Source organism: Panulirus ornatus, chromosome 50, assembly GCF_036320965.1.
Source record: "Panulirus ornatus isolate Po-2019 chromosome 50, ASM3632096v1, whole genome shotgun sequence".
NCBI classification, from domain to species: Eukaryota; Metazoa; Arthropoda; class Malacostraca; order Decapoda; family Palinuridae; genus Panulirus; species Panulirus ornatus.
In genome coordinates, this window is record NC_092273.1 from 25,435,837 (window position 1) to 25,458,137 (window position 22,301).

The following is a 22,301-nucleotide window of genomic DNA, read 5'->3' on the forward strand; positions in this document are numbered from 1 at the left end:
AGGAACTAGCATCAAGGGGCGGCCTTACATGCCTCTCTTGCATATACCAATCCATGTATTCTTCCACTATTTCTCTCCCTCCAGTTTTCCTCCACCCTATTTGCCCATGTCACAGGTGGAATTCCACTCACACAAACCCCATTAATTGTACTATCAGAACACTCTCCTTGTAAACTCCCACTCTTTCATTCTTTCCACATGCCCATACTACTTCAAAGTATTATGTTTCACCCATTCTACCATTCCACATCTGACTCCCTTTGCATTCTCTGCTATACCACATCTCTCATACACTCTTTCATAACTCCATATAGTCACTACCACATCCTCTACTCAAACATCTCATTTCCAGAGCCTGGATTCTTGATCTCTGTGCCTCATTCCATGTCCATATTTTGGCTGAACAAGTCAGGGTTGGAAGGACTATGCTGTTTCTTAATCCTCTCTTCACATCCATACTTACAACTCTACCCTTCATTATTCTATTAAGGAACCCAATGACTCCTACCCTAAACTGCTCTCTTCCTGATCTCTCCTTCCATATCACCACACTTACCCGAGACAGCTCCTGGATACTTAAATTCTCTCACTTCTTCCAGTCTTTTTCCCCCATATCCATAGCAAAATTTTGTACACTTTCTTCTTTCACTTTATATGGTTTTACAAAATCTATACTTTCACTCTGTTTTCTTCCAAACACCATTATTTCTACTTGCATTTGCCTTCAATTGCCTATGCTTACACACTACAAACTTTCACACTCACCTCCACCAAGAATTAATCAGGCATCCCATCTGCCACCCTTGCAGCATATTTACATCTAAATAGTAAGTATAGTCCATACCATTCGCCATTTCCCGCGTTAGCAAGGTAGCATTAAGAACAGAGGACTGGGCCTTTGAGGGAATATCTTCACCTGGCCCCCTTCTCTGTTCCTTCTTTTGGAAAATAAAAAAAAATAAAATAAAAAAGAAAGTAAGTATAGCATTTACATATTTATGTATTTGCTTTGTCGCTGTCTCCTGCATTAGCGAGGTAGTGCAGGGAAACAGACGAAAGAATGGCCCAACCCACCCATATTCACATGTATATACATACACGTCCATACATGCAAATATACATACCTATACATCTCAATGTATACATATATATACACACACAGACATATACATATATACACATGTACATAATTCATAGTCTGCCTTTATTCATTCCCATCACCACCCGGCCACACATGAAATAACCCCCCCTCCCCCCTCATGTGTGCGAGGTAGCGCTAGGAAGACAAAACAAAGGCCACATTCGTTCACATTCAGTCTCTAGCTGTCATGTAATAATGCACTGAAACCACAGCTCCCTTTCCACATCCATGCCCCACAGAACTTTCCATGGTTTACCCCAGACACTTCACATGCCCTGGTTCAATCCATTGACAGCATGCCGACCCTGGTATACCACATCGTTCCAATTCACTCTATTCCTCGCATGCCTTTCACCCTCCTGCATGTTCAGGCCCCGATCACTCAAAATCTTTTTCACTCCATCTTTCCACCTCCAATTTGGTCTCCCACTTCTCCTCGTTCCCTCCACCTCTGACACATATATCCTCTTAATCAATCTTTCCTCACTCATTCTCTCCATGTGACCAAACCATTTCAAAACACCCTCCACTGCTCTCTCTACCACACTCTTTCTATTACCACACATCTCTCTTACCCTATTATTACTTACTCAATCAAACCACCTCACACCACATATTGTCTCAAACATCTCATTTCCAGCACATCCACCCTCCTGCGCACAACTCTATCCATAGCCCATGCCTCGCAACCATACAACATTGTTGAAACCACTATTCCTTCAAACATAACCGTTTTTGCTTTCTGAGATAATGTTCTCGACTTCCACACATTCTTCAAGGCTCCCAAAATTTTCGCCCCCTCCCCACCCTATGATTCACTTCTGCTTCCATGGTTCCATCTGCTGCCAAATCCACTCCCAGATATCTATAACACTTCACTTCCTCCAGTTTTTACCCATTCAAACTTACCTCCCAATTGACTTGACCCTCAACCCTACTGTACCTAATAACCTTGCTCTTATTCACATTTACTCTCAGCTTTCTTCTTTCACACACTTTGCCAAACTCAGTCACCAGCTTCTGCAGTTCCTCACATGAATCAGCCACCAGTGCTGTATCATCAGCGAACAACAACTGACTCACTTCCCAAGCTCTCTCATTCACAACAGACTGCATACTTGCCCCTCTTTCCAAAACTCTTGCATTCACCTCCCTAACAACCCCATCCATAACAAATTGAACAACCATGAAGACATCACACACCCCTGCCGCAAACCTACATTCACTGAGAACCAATCACTTTCCTCTCTTCCTACACGTACACATGCCTTACATCCTCGATAAAAACTTTTCACTGCTTCTAACAACTTGCCTTCCACACCATATATTATTAATACCTTCCACAGAGCATCTCTATCAACTCTATCATATGCCTTCTCCAGATCTATAAAAGCTACATACAAATCCATTTGCTTTTCTAAGTATTTCTCACATACATTCTTCAAAGCAAACACCTAATCCAAACATCCTCTACCACTTCTGAAACCACACTGCTCTTCCCCAATCTGATGCTCTGTACATGCCTTCACCCTCTCAATCAATACCCTCCCATGTAATTTCCCAGGAATACTCAACAAACTTATACCTCTGTAATTTGAGCACTCACCTTTGTCCCCTTTGCCTGTGTACCATTAATGGCACTATGCAAGCATTCTGCCAATCCTCAGGCACCTCACCATGAATCATACATACATTAAATAACCTTACCAACAAGTCAACAACACAGTCACCAACAATACAGTCACCACCTTTTTTAATAAATTCCACTGCAATACCATCCAAACCCGCTGCCTTGCCAGCTTTCATCTTCCGCAAAGCTTTTACTACCTCTTCTCTGTTTACCAAATCATCCTCCCTAATCCTCTAACTTTGCACACCACCTCGACCAAAACACCCTATATCTGCCACTCTATCATGAAAGACATTAAACAAACCTTCAAAATACTCACTCCATCTCCTTCTCACATCACCATTACTTGTTATAACCTCCCCATTAGCCCCCTTCACTGATGTTCCCATTTGTTCCCTTATCTTATGCACTTTATTTACCTCCTCTCAAAACATCTTTTTATTCTCCCTAAAATCTAATGATACTCTCTCACCCCAACTCTTATTTGCCCTCTTTTTCACCTCTTGCACCTTTCTCTTGACCTCCTGCCTCTTTCTTTTATACATCTCCCACTCATTTGCATTATTTCCCTTCAAAAATTGTCCAAATGCCTCTCTCTCCTCTTTCACTAATAATCTTACTTCTTTATCTCACCACTTGGTGCCCTTTCTAATCTGCCCACCTCCCACGCTTCTCATGCCACAAGCATCTTTTGCGCAAGCCATCACTGCTTCCCTAAATACATCCCATTCCACCCCCACTCCCCTTACCTCCTTTGTTCTCACCTATTTCTATTCTGTACTCAGTCTCTCCTGGTACTTCCTCACACAAGTCTCCTTCCCAAGCTCACTTACTCTCACCACTCTCTTCACCCCAACATTCTCTCTTCTTTTCTGAAAACCTCTACAAATCTTCACCTTCGCCTCCACAAGATAGTGATCAGACATCCCTCCAGTTGCCCCTCTCAGCACATTAACATCCAAAAGTCTCTCTTTCACACGCCTATCAATTAACACGTAATCCAATAACACTCTCTGGCCATCTCTCCTACTTACATATGTATACTTATGTATATCTCGCTTTTTAAACCAGGTATTCCCAATGACCAATCCTTTTTCAGCACATAAATCTACAAGCTCTTCACCATTTCCATTTACACACACTGAACACCCCATGTATACCAATTATTCCCTCAACTGCCACATTACTCACCCTTGCATTCAAATCACCCATCACTATAACCCGGTCTTATGCATCAAAACTACTAACACACTCATTCAGCTGCTCCCAAAACAACTTGCCTCTCATGATCTTTCTTCTCATGCCCAGGTGCATATGCACCAATAATCACCCATCTCTCTCTCCATCCACTTTCAGTTTTACCCATATCAATCTAGTGTTTACTTTCTTACACTCTATCACATACTCCCACAACTCCTGTTTCAGGAGTAGTGCTACTCCTTCCCTTGCTCTTGTCCTCTCACTAACCCCTGACTTTACTCCCCAGACATTCCCAAACCACTCTTCCCCTTTACCCTTGAGCTTCGTTTCACTCAGAGCCAAAACACCCAGGTTCCTTTCCTCAAACATACTACCTATCTCTCCTTTTTTCTCATCTTGGTTACATCCACACACATTTAGACAGCCCAATCTGAGCCTTGGAGGAGGATGAGCACTACCCGCATGACTCCTCCTTCTGTTTCCCCTTTTAGAAAGTTAAAATACAAGGAGGGGAGGGTTTCTAGGCCCCCGTTCCCGTCCCCTTTAGTCGCCTTCTACGACACGTAAGGAATGCGTGGAAAGTATTCTTTCTCCCCTATCCCCAGGGATAAGATTACATATATCACACACAAATAACATTCAAAATATTAATCCCAACACAAAGATTACTATCAATACAGTAGAGCAAAAATATCTATAATTCAAATAGCATTAAGTCCCAAGGAACTGGGACTAGAGATCTTCTCTTTGTACAAGTGTGAACTTAGTAATCTACAACATTTAAGTGTGAACCAGGTCACTGAGGATATATACTGTAAGTGTGGACCTAGTCGATGAGGATGTAAGTTTGGACTCGGTTTTCAAGTATATACTGTCAAAATTCATTGCACTAAAATTCTTCGTATAAATCTTGCAAAACAATCTTTCAGAAGAAGAAGAAGAAGAAGAAGAAAAAAAAAGATGGGAAGGCACCTTACAGCTCCACTTGCTTTGCTCACAGTATGATCCTATGTGATTAATAGACTTATACATTTGTTGTGCTTGTCAAAATATTGAGCTTTTGATATATCTAAGTAATACTGTATTCTCAGTTTAACTATAAGAACAAAATCACTGTATATGCAATCCTTTAACTGCTATTGATTTTAAAAAACTTCCTCACAGCCTAAGGATTATTGGCACAATTCTGATCAAAAAATCAAGAGCCATTTCAACAAACACAACTATCTAAAGCTAGTGCCTCATAAATATCAAAATCTTGTTAAAATACTTTGACTTTAAGATCTCATTAAGCTGTTGCCTTTTAAAGTCACAGCATTACAAGTGAATCATGTCATGGTCCACTTTCTCCTTACTCTGCTCTACTTGGGGCCGAGTATTTTTTTGGTTTTATTAGAAATACCATTATTTTTTTTTCTTTTTTTTTTTCCAAAAGAAGGAACAGAGAAGGGGGCCAGGTGAGGATATTCCCTCAAAGGCCCAGTTCTCTGTTCTTAACGCTACCTCGCTAACGCAGGAAATGGCGAATAGTTTGAAAGAAAAAAAGAAAGACCATTATTATTATACAGAATCTTTTCTCACAGTCTCTTGCTGTGTTATAATCATCTGAAGCCCATAAAATTTTGCTTATTTACATTGCATACCGCAGTCTGTTGATGGCAAGTGAAATCTTCCCATCATGAATTTCTCTAGATAAATGAAGAGTGCTTACATGGGTGAGATAGTGCAGATAGCAACAGATAAAAACTCGTTACTATGCCATAGTGACTTATCAATACACCAGAGTGCAAATCTGAATTCATAAGGTGATGAGAAAATTAAGCCATGTGCCAAATTAAGAGTATTCTACTCAAACACTATTTCATGTGGTGGTAGTGCTTAAGGGGCTAATATAAGTGATTGTAAATATGTAAGGAAAGGTGTTCATACAATGTGTCCAGACAACAGAGATGAAAGTATACCTCAAGTGAGAAAAGCACAAGGACTAGAGTCAGCAATGAAGTTGCAAGCACACTGAAAATGTTAACTTAATGAACTAGGTGGTGGTGGTGCTGGAGATGAAAAGTGTGAGGAAAAGATGCTACCTATTCTACGAAATCTTGAAATATTGAAGAAGTTAGGTCCCAGTATGACTTTAATGTCTGCCATCCTTGTTTCAATATGTAAATGGAGATGTAAAGGATTTTTTGGCAAGTAAAAGTCACATTTCCACGATATTTTTTTTTGTCCTGATGGTTATTCATGAAAGGTAACTTTTTCTTGTATTTAATGAATGGTACTTGTTAGAATGTGTTCTGTCCATCTGTTCAATTTCCATATGCAGGACTAGACAGAACTTCAAAAAAAGATTATTCTATGAGGCATAGGAGAGAGGCTCCATTAGGCAGGGGGAGGGGAGGGGATGTATTTCTAAGAGAGAAAATTATTTTTTGTAAGGCCCTTGGACCCAAGCTTTTCTGAACAAGAATTTTAACAGTAAATTTGAATCTAGTTGTTGAGAGTATAAAAGTATGGACTAAACATGCAAAGATATATAGGTATGGATACATTCATTAAGTATACATGAATTTGCAACTAATTATCCCGGATTCAGTAATGTGGAACTAGTTTTTGATGATACACAAGTGGAACTGATCAGAAATACATGTGAGAGATTGGATTTTGCAGATAGGTAAGCAAGATCCTTGTCACTAATGATATATAAGAGTGGATCCATTGTTGATAAGGATATGTAAATGTGTCTGATTTTAGGATTCAGAGAGATGAGCTACTGATTATGCAGGTGAACGTAATACTGACTGATTGTGGCAATATAAGGAATGGCTGCTAAAGTAATGATCACAACATCTGATGATGATTCCAGCAATACAGTTGTGACTCTAATCAATAATAGTCACGTATGATGATGACTGCTAGTGACAGTGACTACACGTGTAATACTTCTAAGTGCCAGTTACAGTTTACACATACAACAATTCATCTGCTCCACTTTAAACTATGCCTCACCTGTTTGGTCCTCCACTCTCTCAAAAGCAAATATAATAAAATTGTAGACCACATAAAATAGTGCACTCAGAACAAGCACTGACTTGCCTTGAAACTACACTCAGCTTCGATATTAAAAAAAGATCCTCCCAATATGAACCATCTCAACATACTCAACACTCATTCCTATGCAACAGCATAACCCTAACCACTCTATAACCAATCACCAACCCCTAACAGAAATAAAAAGCTCACTCCTGTCTTACACTTCATTAACCATGATTCACAAATCCTTCCCATGCTCAACAAATAGAACAAAGTTGAAACACATACACACTCAATTCGGCAAGCACTAAACAACCGACTTCCCAACTCATCTTAAAACTTAACCCGCCTGACATATATCCATTACAAACCAAGCTCTTAGACAAACATGAGTCATACTCTCCTGCTTATGCTCTAGGCACCAACAATCTCTACAATACTACAAACACCATTTCAGCATGTATGAAGACCGTTCATGCCCATGATGCAACTAACATAAAGGAGACATCAAGCAGTTACTACTCAATTGCCCTGCACTTTCAACACACAAATGCACACACAACATCACAGCACTTTATGCTCATGGTTGTGACCGATGGACATGGCCAGCTTCCTAGGTGTTTTAGGAGCCTCATAAAGGGGACTCCTGATGCAGGAGAGAAAGTTGTGTGTGTGAATTTTTTTCATATATATTCACCATTTCCCATGTCAGTGAGCCTTAGAGGGAAAAATCCTCACTTCTAATCTGTTTCTCCTTTTGAAAAAGTAAAACAGGATGGGAGGATAATGATCTCTCATTCTACACACCCTTCAATGCTCCCAGAACATTCACCCCCTCACCTACCCAATGACCTGCTTCTATTTCCATGATTCCAATTACTGCTATGTTCACTCCTAGATATCCAAAACAGTTCATTCCTCCATTTTTTCCCATTTAACCTCACACCTCATTTAACCTGTCCCTCTACAACGCTACACAAAACAACCTTACTTTTATTCACATGTACTCTACTCCTGCTTCCTCACCAAGTGCTAATTTTTCATTTGAATCTGTCACCAGCACTGTGTCAACAGCAAACAACTGACTCCCAAGCCTCCTCTATAGATTGCACACTCGCCCCTTTTTCCAAGACTTCCAACCTTCATTTGGAACCATATACTCTTCTAACTAAACCCTCAATATATTCTTAATAAATACTCTTAAGACCTTCCAGAAAGCCTTTCAATCAACCCTACCATATGCTTGCTCCAAGTTCATATATGCAACATACAAATCCTGTCTCTCTAAGTATTTATCACACAGATTCTTTAAAGCAAACAGCTGATCTCAACATCCTCTACCATTCAGAAAACATACTGCTCCTCCCCAGTCTAATGCTCTGTCCATGCCCTCACCCTCTCAATCATTACTCTCCCATACAACTTACTAAGTACTCGACAAACTCATATCTCTGTAGCCTCAACATTCACTTTATTCCCCTTGTCTTTAAACAGTGATACCAATCATGCATACTGCCAATCCTCAAGCAACTTACCATGATCAATACATACACAGAAAATCCTACCAACTCAATCAGTAAAATATTCACCCTCTTTTCTTAAGAAAATTCAACTGCAGTACCATCAACTCTAGCTGCCTTATTGCATTTCATGTTATGACGGGGTTTCACCACCTCTTCTTTTTTCAGCAAACCACACTTTCTGACTCTCTCACTTCGTATACCACTCTAACTCAAACATTCTACATCTGTCATCCTATCATCAAATACATTCAACAGCCCTCCAAAATACTTACTCCATCTCCCATCACTTCATCATTACCCATCAACACTTCCTCGTCTGCCTCCACCAATGTTTTCACTTGTTCTCTTGTTTTTCTCTCACTAGCAACTTCCTTCCAAAACATTTTGTTATTCTCCCTAAAGTTTACTAATATTCTCTAACCCCAGGTCTCATTTGGCCAAATTATTTAACCTTTGCACCTTCAACTCTTACCTTCTGCCACTTTCTCATTTCTTTCCCAGTCATTTGTACTACTCCTCTGTAAGTACAGCCCACATACCTCTCTATTCTCTTTCACTAGCAATTTTACTTCATCATCTCACCACTCACTACCCTTTCTAATCTCCTCATATCCTACCTTAGGCATGCCAAACACATCTCTTGCACAACATGCCAGCACTACTTCCCTAAATACCTCCCATTCCTTGTCCACTCTTCTAGCATCATTTCCTTTCAACTTTTTCCATTCTGCACTCACACTCTCCTGATATTTCTTCACAGAGTTCTCTTTCCTAAACTAACTTACTCTTCTTACACTCTTCTCACCTGTTATATTTCCCCTTTCTGAAAAGTTCTACAAATCCTGACCCTCACCTTCAAAAGGTAGTGATCATGCATCCTACTAACTACACCTCTCAGTACATTCACCTCCAAAAGTCTGTTTTGCATGCCTATTAATCAGCATTTAATTTACCAATGCTTACTGATCATCTTCCCTACTCACAAACAAAAACATTTGTATGTCCTTTTTAAACCAGGTATTTTTAGTCACTAGTCCTTTTTCTGCACTAAACTCCATTAGCTGTTTACCATTTCATCATACTGAATACCCCATGCATCCTATTAAATCCTCAACTGCCACATTATTCATCTTCATATTCAAATTACCCGTCACAAATCCCCAGGCTCTTGCATAAAAACCAATGAAACACTCACTCAGCTGCTTTCAAAACACTTACCTCTAATCATCTTTCTTCTCATGGCCAGGTGCATCAGCATTAATAATCAACCATCCCTTACAATCCATTTTCACTTTTACCCACATCAGTCTAGAGCTCATTTCCTTATGCTCTCTTACACATTCCCACAACTCCTACTTCAGCATTAGTGCTATCTCTTTCTTACTTCTTTCCCTCTCACCGACCCCCAGCTATATTCCAGAGACCATCAACCTCCAACTATGTTCCTAAGACATTTCAAATCCATTCTTCTCCTTTACCCTGTCCCATTTTTCTGTGGAAAAAATGAGTATGTTTGAAGGTACTGTACTCCTAAAGATGTATATTCTATTGATGCGAGGCATGGGCAATAGATAAGGATGTTTAGAAGAGGGTGGATGTATTGGAAATAAAATGCTTGAGGACAATATGTGGTGCAAAATGGTCGAGTAAGTAACAGAAGGGTAAGAGAGAGGTGCAATAATAGGAAGAGTGTGGTCAAGAAAGCTGTAAAGGGTGTGCAGAAACCGTTTGGACATAAGGATAAAATGAGTGAGGAGAGATTGACAAGTGTATGTCAGAAATGGAAGGGAAAACGAGAAAGGGGAGACCAAACTGGAGATGGAAGGGTGGAATGAAATATACTTTGAGTGATCAGGGCCTGAGTATGCAAGATGGTGAAAGGTGTGAATGAGACAGTGATTGGAACAGTGTGGTTTAAAGGGGGTAATGTGCTGAACCTGACCCTGGGTATGTGGAAGGCCAGGGAAAACCTTGGAAAGGTTTGTAGGACCTGGTTGTGGATTGGGGGCAGTGGTTCCAGTGTATTACACATGACATTTACAAAATGGATGTGAGCAAATGTGGCCTGTCTCCATCTGTTCATTGCACTACCTCACTAATGTGAAAAATAATGGACAAGTATGAAAGAAAAAGAAACACACACACAAGCACACTTTTTTTTTCGTAAATGATTGCTGTTTCCTGCATTAGTGAGGTAGCATCAGGAAAGATGAAGAAAGGTCACATTTGCTCATATCCACTTTCCAGCTGTCATGTGCAATGCACCAAAACCACAGGCCCTATCCACAATCAGGCCCACAGACCTTTCTATCACCTTCACATACCCTGGTTCAGTCTATTGATAACACATCAACCCGTGTACACTAAATCCTTCTATTTCACTCTATCCCATACACTTCTTTCACTCTCTTGTACTTTCAGGCCCTATTCACTCAAAATCTTTTTCACTCCATTCTTCCATTCCCAATTTGGTCTTCCCATTTTCCTTGTTCCTTCCACTTCTGACATGCATATCCTCCCAGTCAACAACTCTTTGACTTGTTCTCTTTATATAACCAAAACACCCTACATCTGCCACACTATCATCAATCACATTCAACAAACCTTCAAAATACTCACTCTATATCCTCCTCACTTCATCACTACCCGTTATTACTTCTCCCCTCGCCCCATTCACTGATGTTCCCATTTGTTCTCTTGTCTTGCACATGTAATTTACCTCCTTCCTAAGATCTTTCTCTTCTCCATAAAGTTTAATGATACTCTCTCACCCAAACTCTCATTTGCTGTCTTTTTCAACCCTTGCACCTTCCTCTTGACCTCCTGCTGCTTTCCCTTGCACCCTCCTCTTGATTTCCTGCTGCTTTCATATATACATCTCCCAATCATTTGCCCTCTTTCCTTGTAAGTATTGTCTAAATACCTCTCTTTTTTTTTTTTCACTAACAACTTTACTTCTTCATCCCACCCACTCACTACCCTTTCTAATCTGCCCACCTCCCACCTTTCTCATGCCACATGCATCTTTTGCACATGCCATCACTGCCATCACATCCCATCCCTTATCAACTTCCCTCATCATATGTATATGTATATATGCATATGTATACATGTGCGTATGGGCCATTCTTTGTCTGTTTCCTGCTGCTGCCTCGCTAATACAGGAAACAGCAATCTAGTATAAAAATGATAATGATAATCATTTTCATTTTATATAGTATGTTTGGGGGAATGGTGGTTCCAGCAATGTTGTATGGTTGCGAGGCGTGGGCTATGGATGGAGTTGTGTGCAGGAGGGTGGATGTGCTGGAAATGAGGTGTTTGAGGACAATGTGTGGTGTGGGGTGGTTTGGCCGAGTGAGTGACGTGGGGGTGGGAGTGATGTGTGGAAATGGGGGGAGCGTGGTTGAGAGAGCAGAGGAGGGTGTTTTGAGGTGGTTTGGGCACGTGGAGAGGATGAGTGGGGGGGGGGGGGGGGTTGACCAAGAGGATGTGTGTGTCGGAGGTGGAGGGAGCAAGGAGAGGAGGGAGACCGAATTGGAGGTGGAAAGATGGAGTGAGGGGGATTTTGTGTGATCGGGGCCTGAACATGCTGGAGGGTGAAAGGAGGGCAAGGAATAGAGTGAATTGGAGCATTGTGGTGTACCGGGGTTGACGTGCTGTCGGTGGGTTGAATCAGGGCGTGTGGGGCGTCTGGGGTAAGCCATGGAAAGCTGTGTAGGTATGTATATTTGCGTGTGTGGACGTATGTATATACATGTGTATGGGGGGGTTGGGCCATTTCTTTCGTCTGTTTCCTTGCACTACCTCGCAAACGCGGGAGACAGCGATAAAGTATAAAAAAAAAAAAAAAAATTTATATACTTGATCGCTATTTCCTGTGTCAGCGAGGGAGCGCCAGAAAACAGATGAAGAATGGCCCATCCATTCATATGGGTACATAAATGCCCATACACACACATATTCATACAAATCAATACATACACATATACATACATATGAATATATACACATGTACATATTCATACTTGCTTGCCCTCATCCATTCCTGGCACTAACCTGCCCTACAGAAAACAGCATCACTACTCCCTGCTTCAACGAGGTAATGCCAAGACAAAAAAGGCCACATTCATTCACACAGTCTCTAGCCGTCATGTACATTACACATGACAGCTAGAGACTGAGTGTGAACGAATGTTAGGTAATATCTTATGATGGCTATATGATCTTAATAATGATGCCAATTGTTCATTTGTACTTGAGTATTGATGAGTGTTAAGGACAGTAACTACAGAACTGATGGCAAATCAATTATAGTAAATGAATACATGTAGAAAAAAAAATCATAACGATTACATCATTAATGTTGGCAGTGCAAGAGTAAGTTTCAGATTCTATAAGAGAGGTAAAGACACTATTAGTAACATATCATTACGTGGTATGGTGACCATAAACAGACATGTAAAAATGATAGTAAATGTGCTAAAAATACAAAACACAGTGAGTGCTTGAAGTTACCTGCGAAGCAGACATAGTGATATTTACTATATATGTAACCTACCTGTAACTAGTTAATTGTAACTGTGCATTTCAGTCATAAAAGAGGTGTTGCAAAATGATGACTGATAATATCAGTAAAAATGAGTTTGTGAAACGGAAACAATCATGGTGGCTGCAGCAACTATATGTGATTGGCAAGTGAGTGAGTGGTAAAAGTACGTTATGTGATGATGATGATGACAGTGATGATGATGACAACCCTTTAAGTGGGGGGTGGTGAACAAATCTTCAGGGTGTTGGTACTCCTGGCACAAGACTTAAGAGAAACTATGAAAGTGATAAAATATTCTGTGAATTTATCAGTGCCAGATTAATATCATCTTAAGTCTGGTACATCACTTTGGCCTAAAAAATACTTTATTCAACTACCATTGCCTTGCAGTACCACTGAGACACACTGAAAATTTCTAAATGTACAGAGCTTCTTTAGTGTACATGTATTCTTGGATTTGATTGCTGGTGGCTAGTAGCCTGGCTTTTAAGCCAGAACCTGTACTGTACCCTTCAAACTATAATGCTATGGTCTATTAATGATCCTTTACACTCTAATGACGTATCTGAAATAATGAAGTAAACTAGTCGATTGTTTCATAGACTTATGTGGTAATACTAATACACTTTTCTGGGGGTGTGACAAGCCGTACATTTCCTGTGCTACAAGCTGCACAAGGAAGGAGTGGTAGTACTGGCTGCTGCAACTTTCCCTTGTAGTCCAGTGCATGTGTTTATCAAAAATGCTAGTATGGTGCTTCTGTTAATGCAAATGTTTGTTTGTGGGGATCCAAATGTGTTGTTAAATAGAGATGGTGTGTACTGGTAGAGATGCAATTGTACTGTTAGGAGAGGTACACATTTGTGTTTGTGAGGATGCAGGCATGCTGTTAGTAGAGATGCAGCTGTGTGTTAGCAGCGATGCAGGTGTTTTGTTAGAAGAGGTGCAGGTGTTTGTTAGTAGGGATGCAGGCATGTTGTTAGTTGGAGATGCAGGTGTGTTACTGGAAATACAGGCAAATTCTTTGAAAGGGTGCAAGAGCATGTTAGTGGGGATGCAGGTGTAATGTTTGGAGAGGTGCAGGTGTTTACCAGTACAGGTGCAGGCATGTTGTTGTGGCCATGCAAGTTAACTTCAGTTCTGGAGACAGAGTTGTATTTGTTGGTGTAGGTGTGAGGTTATATGTGTAGGTGATGTGTTAGTGGAGGTAGACCTGAAATTTAGTGAGGTTGTAGATGTCTATTACCAGAGGTACACCCAAATATTAGTGGGTGCAAAATGTACTAATGAAGGTGCACACCTGAACAACAGCTGGAATGGAAATGAATATTCCTGGGTGCAAATGTGTGTTACATATGATGCATCTAAGAGTTGGCAAGTGTGCTCTTGAGTGATACTGAAGGTGCACTCAAGTGTATATAAGGGATGCAGGCTTGTGTTAATAGAGGTGCAACCTTGTATCAGTATGGGTGCAAGTGTTTTAGCTGAAGTGCATGCATGTGTTGGGGAAGTGAAACTGTGATTGTGGAAGTGCAGGCTTGAGTTAATGGGAAGTGAAGGTGTGTGGTATTGGAGGTCGTGGCAGGTATTAGTGAAGTTAGGGACATGTTTTATTAGATGGCCAGTTACTGAGTGAGGGTTTGTAAGTGTTAATGATGGTGCACATGAGTGTTAGATGAGATACAGGTGTGTGTTACAAGAGGTGTATCTAAGTGTCAGTCAAGAAATATGTATGTGTTACTAGAAGTGCACCCATGTGTTAGAGAATTTGCAAGCATGTGTTTGTAGTGCTACAGACGTGTGTTAATGTAGATGCTGATATGTCAATAGAAGGATTGGTATAAGCCAGAGGCAGTGCAGATGTGCATTAGTGAAGGTGCAGGCATGTGTTAGTGGAAATGCAAGTAAGTGTTAATGAAAGTGCAGGCACGTGTTTATGGAAGTGCTAGCAGGCGTCGATGGAACTGCAGGTAATTGTTAATGGAAGTGATGGCATGTGTTATGAAAGTGCAGGCATGTGTTATGAAACTACAGGCATGTTAAGTGAAACTGCAGGTATGTGTTATGAAAGTGCAGACATGTGTTAGTGGGGTTAGTGGTGGTTTTGGTATGTGTTTGTGGAGATGAAATTTTGCATTAATGGAAATGCGTGTGTGTCAGTAAATGTGCAGATATAAGTTCATGGAGTTGTAGGTAAGTGTTAACTAACAAGTTGGTGTGTATTAATGAAAGAATGTGTGTATGTGTTTATGGAGGTTCAGATGTACATTAGAGGAGGTACAAGAATGTGTCTGTGCAAATGCCAATGCATGTCAGTGAAGTGCACATGTCATTGCAAATGCAAACAACTATCAGTAAATGTGGATTATACATATAAAACCATATTACATATCAGTAGGGTGCAAGTGTGAAGATATGTAAGTGAGAGTGGGATCTATGTCAAGTTTAGTTTTTGATGAAGGTGCAGTTATGCAGATGTATGTGCTGGTGTGAATGCTGATTACTGTGGAGATTTGTGGGGTGGGGCCAGAGTTGGGTACTACAACACAACAGACACACCATCACACATGGATGATGGTAGCATCTTCCAGAGGTATGGGATGAAAGAGCTGGCAAGGGAGTAGGACAGCCAGGGCCTCTCAGGTCTAGACTGGGGCAGGGACTGCTACTAGCCCTCATCAGGGGATGTTAAAATATAGCATTGTGGTATACCAAACTTACAGTAGTGTATGGTGACAATGGTGCATTATGCACTCAAAACTGAGTACTGTGAGAACCTTAATTATGGTGAATGGAGCCAAGTTATCTTATTATAGATGTTAGCAATAATGGTGACAAATGTTGCCAAGGGCTATAACTACGTGACTACTCTTACAAATTCACAGTGCCCTGTTGCCGCCCAGCTGGGCAAACTGCTGACAGCCTGGAAGACAGTACAGCAGAGTTTGATGACTATAGTGTGGGCGGGGCCGCGGGGTTAACAAGCCTGTGGCCTACATGGTCTACATGGTGAGCAGGACCCCGAGAAGCTCTACGCCGCCACTAACTGGTTGGTTCCCAGGGAGGACACCAGTGAACACTGCACGGTGGCGTCCCCAGCCGTGAGCGTTTCCAGCTTGAGTCTTCCCAAGACTTGGTAAGATATGAGCAACACTTTCCACTTTCAGTGGTTAACTGTTTATGTAACTTGATCAAAGCAAGTAACAAAATTAGATTTTCTTAGGTTACTGTTAAGCCTTACCAAAGCCTGGAGAACCTACCTATTATATGATCCTACAGAAGCTATCTAGGAAATGCTATAAACTCATCATTACCTCTGGGTTGAGACTCGTAAATGGAAAATTTGAAAAGGCTTCAGCCGATTTCCATAATGCAGGAAACACGGAACAGAACTGAAAATAAAGACCCAACAAATGATAAGAGTGGAGTGTGGCCCATGTTGGGAGCATGTAGGTGGGTGAGCACTGCCTCACCTACACACGAAGCTTCGCCCTCCAGCTGGGCTTACCTTTATATGAAGCTAAACACTAAACTCTGACTGAGCATAAACACAGCTCTTGGCAGTTATAGAACTCACAGTGACAGATCTAAGAAGAATATTAAACCTGAAAAGCAGTCAGGCTTACTGTAAGAACAAGAAAGAGTCAACATGCAGAGGTAAAAAATGTGTCCTACCAATGGGCAGGCAGATGGCCTGAGGCCCCACCTGCAGTCCCTTCACACCTGGCCCATCTCGCCAGCACATTAATGTACAGTCATAAGTTCCCAGTCCTGTCCTCTTCATTCTTCTTAAGCACAGTCAGCGTATGAAAGTTAACAGGTATATTTCCACCCATAAACAATGACATAACTTACTGTATGGAGAGTTGCTGGTTACTGCTAAGAGAATGGGTAGTGCAGTACAACAATGGTCTACATAGAAACTAACACATGGCGCTGTTGTAGTCCCAACTTGTACAGCAGAACGGCGGGACATAACCAGAGTAACAAGAAAACAAGGAGCAACAAGACGGGCACCTGACAATACTATTAAGTGCAAACCTGCATACTCCAGCAGGATGGTAAAGTCATAGAAGTGACCTGGAAGTTCTGCTGTACAGGGGCCTTTTCTTCACTGCACAAACACTTGTAACTTACAAGAAGTGTAATAAATGAGAACTTTAATGACAGTCCTATCTATAAGTTGACAGGGCTTTTAACCACTGTTAGCCTGAGCTTCCAGTCAACTCCCCTGTTGCTGATTATAACTTACCATCGAGTTTTTGTTGCTCTGGCATAGGAAACAAGAAGTGGTGTCGTACAAGTGAGAATAGGAATGTCCAATGCCCGAGGTGTCTCCGTCCTGGGTCGGTGAAAGTGAGGAAGCTGTGAGCTGTTGTGAGGCTGTGCTGTGACCTGCTCACACATTCGTCACCTCCTGTACCACATCTCATGCTGCACTCCTTCCTCCATCCTTATGGACCCATCCCTCTGATTCACTTTCCTGCTGTCTCACCCATCTTTCTTTAGTTTCACATCTCATTTATCCCTGCTGCGAATTATCCCTTCTTCCTGAGGCTAAACTATTTCAGCTGTCCTGCATTGTCTTGCTGTGTGTCAATCAACCTGCAATCATCCTATAGTATCCCACCTGAATTAGCTGCATCTTATCTATTTCTGCTGTGCCTAACCTGTCCTTATTGTCTCATCCAACTTTCACATTTCTCACCTGTCCCTTTTGTGTGTCTGTTCTCTTACTTGTCTCTCATTAATCCCTTTTATGTGTCACTAGTCTTTTTTGTCTCTCATCTGTCCCTTATTTCTTATTTCCTCCTGTCCCATGTTTCTTACTTCCTTCTGCTGTGATTTGCATGTCACTTTGGTGTGCTGCTCAGTCTATCTATATCATGCTAGCTGTGTTCCACCTTTGTCTTCTTTCTTACCTGACCTTGTTCTGCCTTACCTGTCCCTAATGTGTCTCACCCATCAATAAGCATCATGCCCAGTCCTTGTTTATGACCATCATATCTGCTCTTAATTGTGTGTGTTATTTTGGGTTTTTGCATATGTGCCATGTATCTGGTAGTTGACAATGAACATTATGAACAGTCCTTGCTTGTGTTTATTGGGGTCAGTCCTTGTCTGTGTCGTGCCTGGCCACTGTATGTGTATGTTACACATGGTCTTTATCCATAAGCTTTAAACCTCATCTCTATGTTCCTATGCCTGGTCCTTGTTTATGTACGACACACCTGGTTCTTATACATATGCAGTGTGCCCTGTCCTTGTCTATATATATCTGGGCCCTATCTGTTTGTGTTATGAGGTTTATCTATGTGAATTGTATTTGATCCTTGTATACAAGCAATAAGCCTATTCTTTGTCCACATGTAGCATACATAGTCTCTTGTACATGTGTTACGCCCAGACCTTGTCTGTGTGTCATGCTTGGTACTTGTCAGTAAGTGCTATGCTTGATCCTTGTCATGTGTGTTATGCCTAGTCCTTACCTATTTTCATGCCTTGTCCTTGCTCAAGTACATTATCCCTGGTTCTTATATATATACAGAGCATCAGATTGGGGAAGAGCAGTGTGGTTTCAGAAGTGGTAGAGGATGTGTGGACCAGGTGTTTGCTTTGAAGAATGTATGTGAGAAATACTTAGAAAAGCAAATGGATTTGTATGTAGCATTTATGGATCTGGAGAAGGCATATGATAGAGTTGATAGAGATGCTCTGTGGAAGGTATTAAGAATATATGGTGTGGGAGGCAAGTTGTTAGAAGCAGTGAAAAAGTTTTTATCGAGGATGTAAGGCATGTGTACGTGTAGGAAGAGAGGAAAGTGATTGGTTCTCAGTGAATGTAGGTTTGCGGCAGGGGTGTGTGATGTCTCCATGGTTGTTTAATTTGTTTATGGATGGGGTTGTTAGGGAGGTGAATGCAAGAGTTTTGGAAAGAGGGGCAAGTATGAAGTCTGTTGGGGATGAGAGAGCTTGGGAAGTGAGTCAGTTGTTGTTCGCTGATGATACAGCGCTGGTAGCTGATTCATGTGAGAAACTGCAGAAGCTGGTGACTGAGTTTGGTAAAGTGTGTGGAAGAAAAAAGTTAAGAGTAAATGTGAATAAGAGCAAGGTTATCAGGTACAGTAGGGTTGAGGGTCAAGTCAATTGGGAGGTGAGTTTGAATGGAGAAAAACTGGAGGAAGTGAAGTGTTTTAGATATCTGGGAGTGGATCTGGCAGCGGATGGAACCATGGAAGCGGAAGTGGATCATAGGGTGGGGGAGGGGGTGAAAATTCTGGGGGCCTTGAAGAATGTGTGGAAGTCGAGAACATTATCTCGGAAAGCAAAAATGGGTATGTTTGAAGGAATAGTGGTTCCAACAATGTTGTATGGTTGTGAGGCGTGGGCTATGGATAGAGTTGTGCGCAGGAGGATGGATGTGCTGGAAATGAGATGTTTGAGGACAATGTGTGGTGTGAGGTGGTTTGATCGAGTGAGTAACGTAAGGGTAAGAGAGATGTGTGGAAATAAAAAGAGCGTGGTTGAGAGAGCAGAAGAGGGTGTTTTGAAGTGGTTTGGGCACATGGAGAGAATGAGTGAGGAAAGATTGACCAAGAGGATATATGTGTCGGAGGTGGAGGGAGCGAGGAGAAGAGGGAGACCAAATTGGAGGTGGAAAGATGGAGTGAAAAAGATTTTGTGTGATCGGGGCCTGAACATGCAGGAGGGTGAAAGGAGGGCAAGGAATAGAGTGAATTGGAGCGATGTGGTATACCGGGGTTGACGTGCTGTCAGTGGAGTGAATCAAGGCATGTGAAGCGTCTGGGGTAAACCATGGAAAGCTGTGTAGGTTTGTATATTTGCGTGTGTGGACGTATGTATATACATGTGTATGGGGGGGGGTTGGGCCATTTCTTTCGTCTGTTTCCTTGCACTACCTCGCAAACGCGGGAGACAGCGACAAAGTATAAAAAAAAAAAAAAAAAAAAAATATATATATATATATATATATATATATATATATATATATATATATATATATATATATATATATATATATATATATACCCCCTTTTTTAAAAAAAGGGGGTGACTGTATTATTGACTGGTTGGTAAGGTTACTTAATGTATGTATGACTCATGGTGAGGTGCCTGAGGATTGGCGGAATGCGTGCATAGTGCCATTGTACAAAGGCAAAGGGGATAAGAGTGAGTGCTCAAATTACAGAGGTATAAGTTTGTTGAGTATTCCTGGTAAATTATATGGGAGGGTATTGATTGAGAGGGTGAAGGCATGTACAGAGCATCAGATTGGGGAAGAGCAGTGTGGTTTCAGAAGTGGTAGAGGATGTGTGGATCAGGTGTTTGCTTTGAAGAATGTATGTGAGAAATACTTAGAAAAGCAAATGGATTTGTATGTAGCATTTATGGATCTGGAGAAGGCATAAGATAGAGTTGATAGAGATGCTCTGTGGAAGGTATTAAGAATATATGGTGTGGGAGGAAAGTTGTTAGAAGCAGTGAAAAGTTTTTATCGAGGATGTAAGGCATGTGTACGTGTAGGAAGAGAGGAAAGTGATTGGTTCTCAGTGAATGTAGGTTTGTGGCAGGGGTGTGTGATGTCTCCATGGTTGTTTAATTTGTTTATGGATGGGGTTGTTAGGGAGGTAAATGCAAGAGTTTTGGAAAGAGGGGCAAGTATGAAGTCTGTTGGGGATGAGAGAGCTTGGGAAGCGAGTCAGTTGTTGTTCGCTGATGATACAGCGCTGGTGGCTGATTCATGTGAGAAACTGCAGAAGCTGGTGACTGAGTTTGGTAAAGTGTGTGGAAGAAGAAAGTTAAGAGTAAATGTGAATAAGAGCAAGGTTATCAGGTACAGTAGGGTTGAGGGTCAAGTCAATTGGGAGGTGAGTTTGAATGGAGAAAAACTGGAGGAAGTGAAGTGCTTTAGCTATCTGGGAGTGGATCTGGCAGCGGATGGAACCATGGAAGCGGAAGTGGATCATAGGGTGGGGGAGGGGGCGAAAATCTGGGGGCCTTGAAGAATGTGTGGAAGTCGAGAACATTATCTCGGAAAGCAAAAATGGGTATGTTTGAAGGAATAGTGGTTCCAACAATGTTGTATGGTTGCGAGGCGTGGGCTATGGATAGAGTTGTGCGCAGGAGGATGGATGTGCTGGAAATGAGATGTTTGAGGACAATGTGTGGTGTGAGGTGGTTTGATCGAGTGAGTAACGTAAGGGTAAGAGAGATGTGTGGAAATAAAAAGAGCGTGGTTGAGAGAGCAGAAGAGGGTGTTTTGAAGTGGTTTGGGCACATGGAGAGGATGAGTGAGGAAAGATTGACCAAGAGGATATATGTGTCGGAGGTGGAGGGAACAAGGAGAAGAGGGAGACCAAATTGGAGGTGGAAAGATGGAGTGAAAAAGATTTTGTGTGATCGGGGCCTGAACATGCAGGAGGGTGAAAGGAGGGCAAGGAATAGAGTGAATTGGAGCGATGTGGTATACCGGGGTTGACGTGCTGTCAGTGGATTGAATCAGGGCATGTGAGGCGTCTGGGGTAAACCATGGAAAGCTGTGTAGGTATGTATATTTGCGTGTGTGGACGTATGTATATACATGTGTATGGGGGGGGGGTTGGGCCATTTCTTTCGTCTGTTTCCTTGCGCTACCTCGCAAACGCGGGAGACAGCGACAAAGTATAAAAAAAAAATATATATATATATATATATATATATATATATATATATATATATATATATATATATAAAGAAGCCTGCATTATCCTGCTACTGGAAGCATAGCCTTGTGGAGTAGGACCCCTTAAAAAGGTTCTCTTTAACTCCTGACTCTTTCATAGAAATTGGTTCTGGGGTTATTTCAAATATAATATATTTCAAAAGATTAAGGAACAGAGCAAAGAGTCATGCAAGGATATTTCCTCATACGCTCACTCATCTCTTCTTGACAGTAACTCGTTTATGCATGGTAGCAATATGAACTATACAAAGGAAGACACACACACACACACATATATATATATTTTTATTTATCTATTTTATTTTACTTTGTCGCTGTCTCACGCGTTTGTGAGGTAGCGCAAGGAAACAGACGGAAGAAATGGCACAACCCACCCCCATACACATGTCCAAACACACAAATATACATACCTATAAATCTCAATGTACACATATATATACACACACAGACACATACATATATACCCATGCACACAATTCACA

The 22,301-nt window shown here is 41.4% G+C and overlaps 1 protein-coding gene across 1 annotated transcript in view; it reads right to left on the reverse strand.

Moving 5' to 3' along the window:
- Positions 1-22,301, reverse strand: part of SLO2 (slowpoke 2) — a 1,142,188-nt gene that overhangs the window by 21,756 nt on the left and 1,098,131 nt on the right. The window contains 1 exon segment of the mRNA XM_071691568.1: positions 17,329-17,418. Within this exon segment, the coding sequence (XP_071547669.1) occupies positions 17,329-17,418 (90 nt within the window).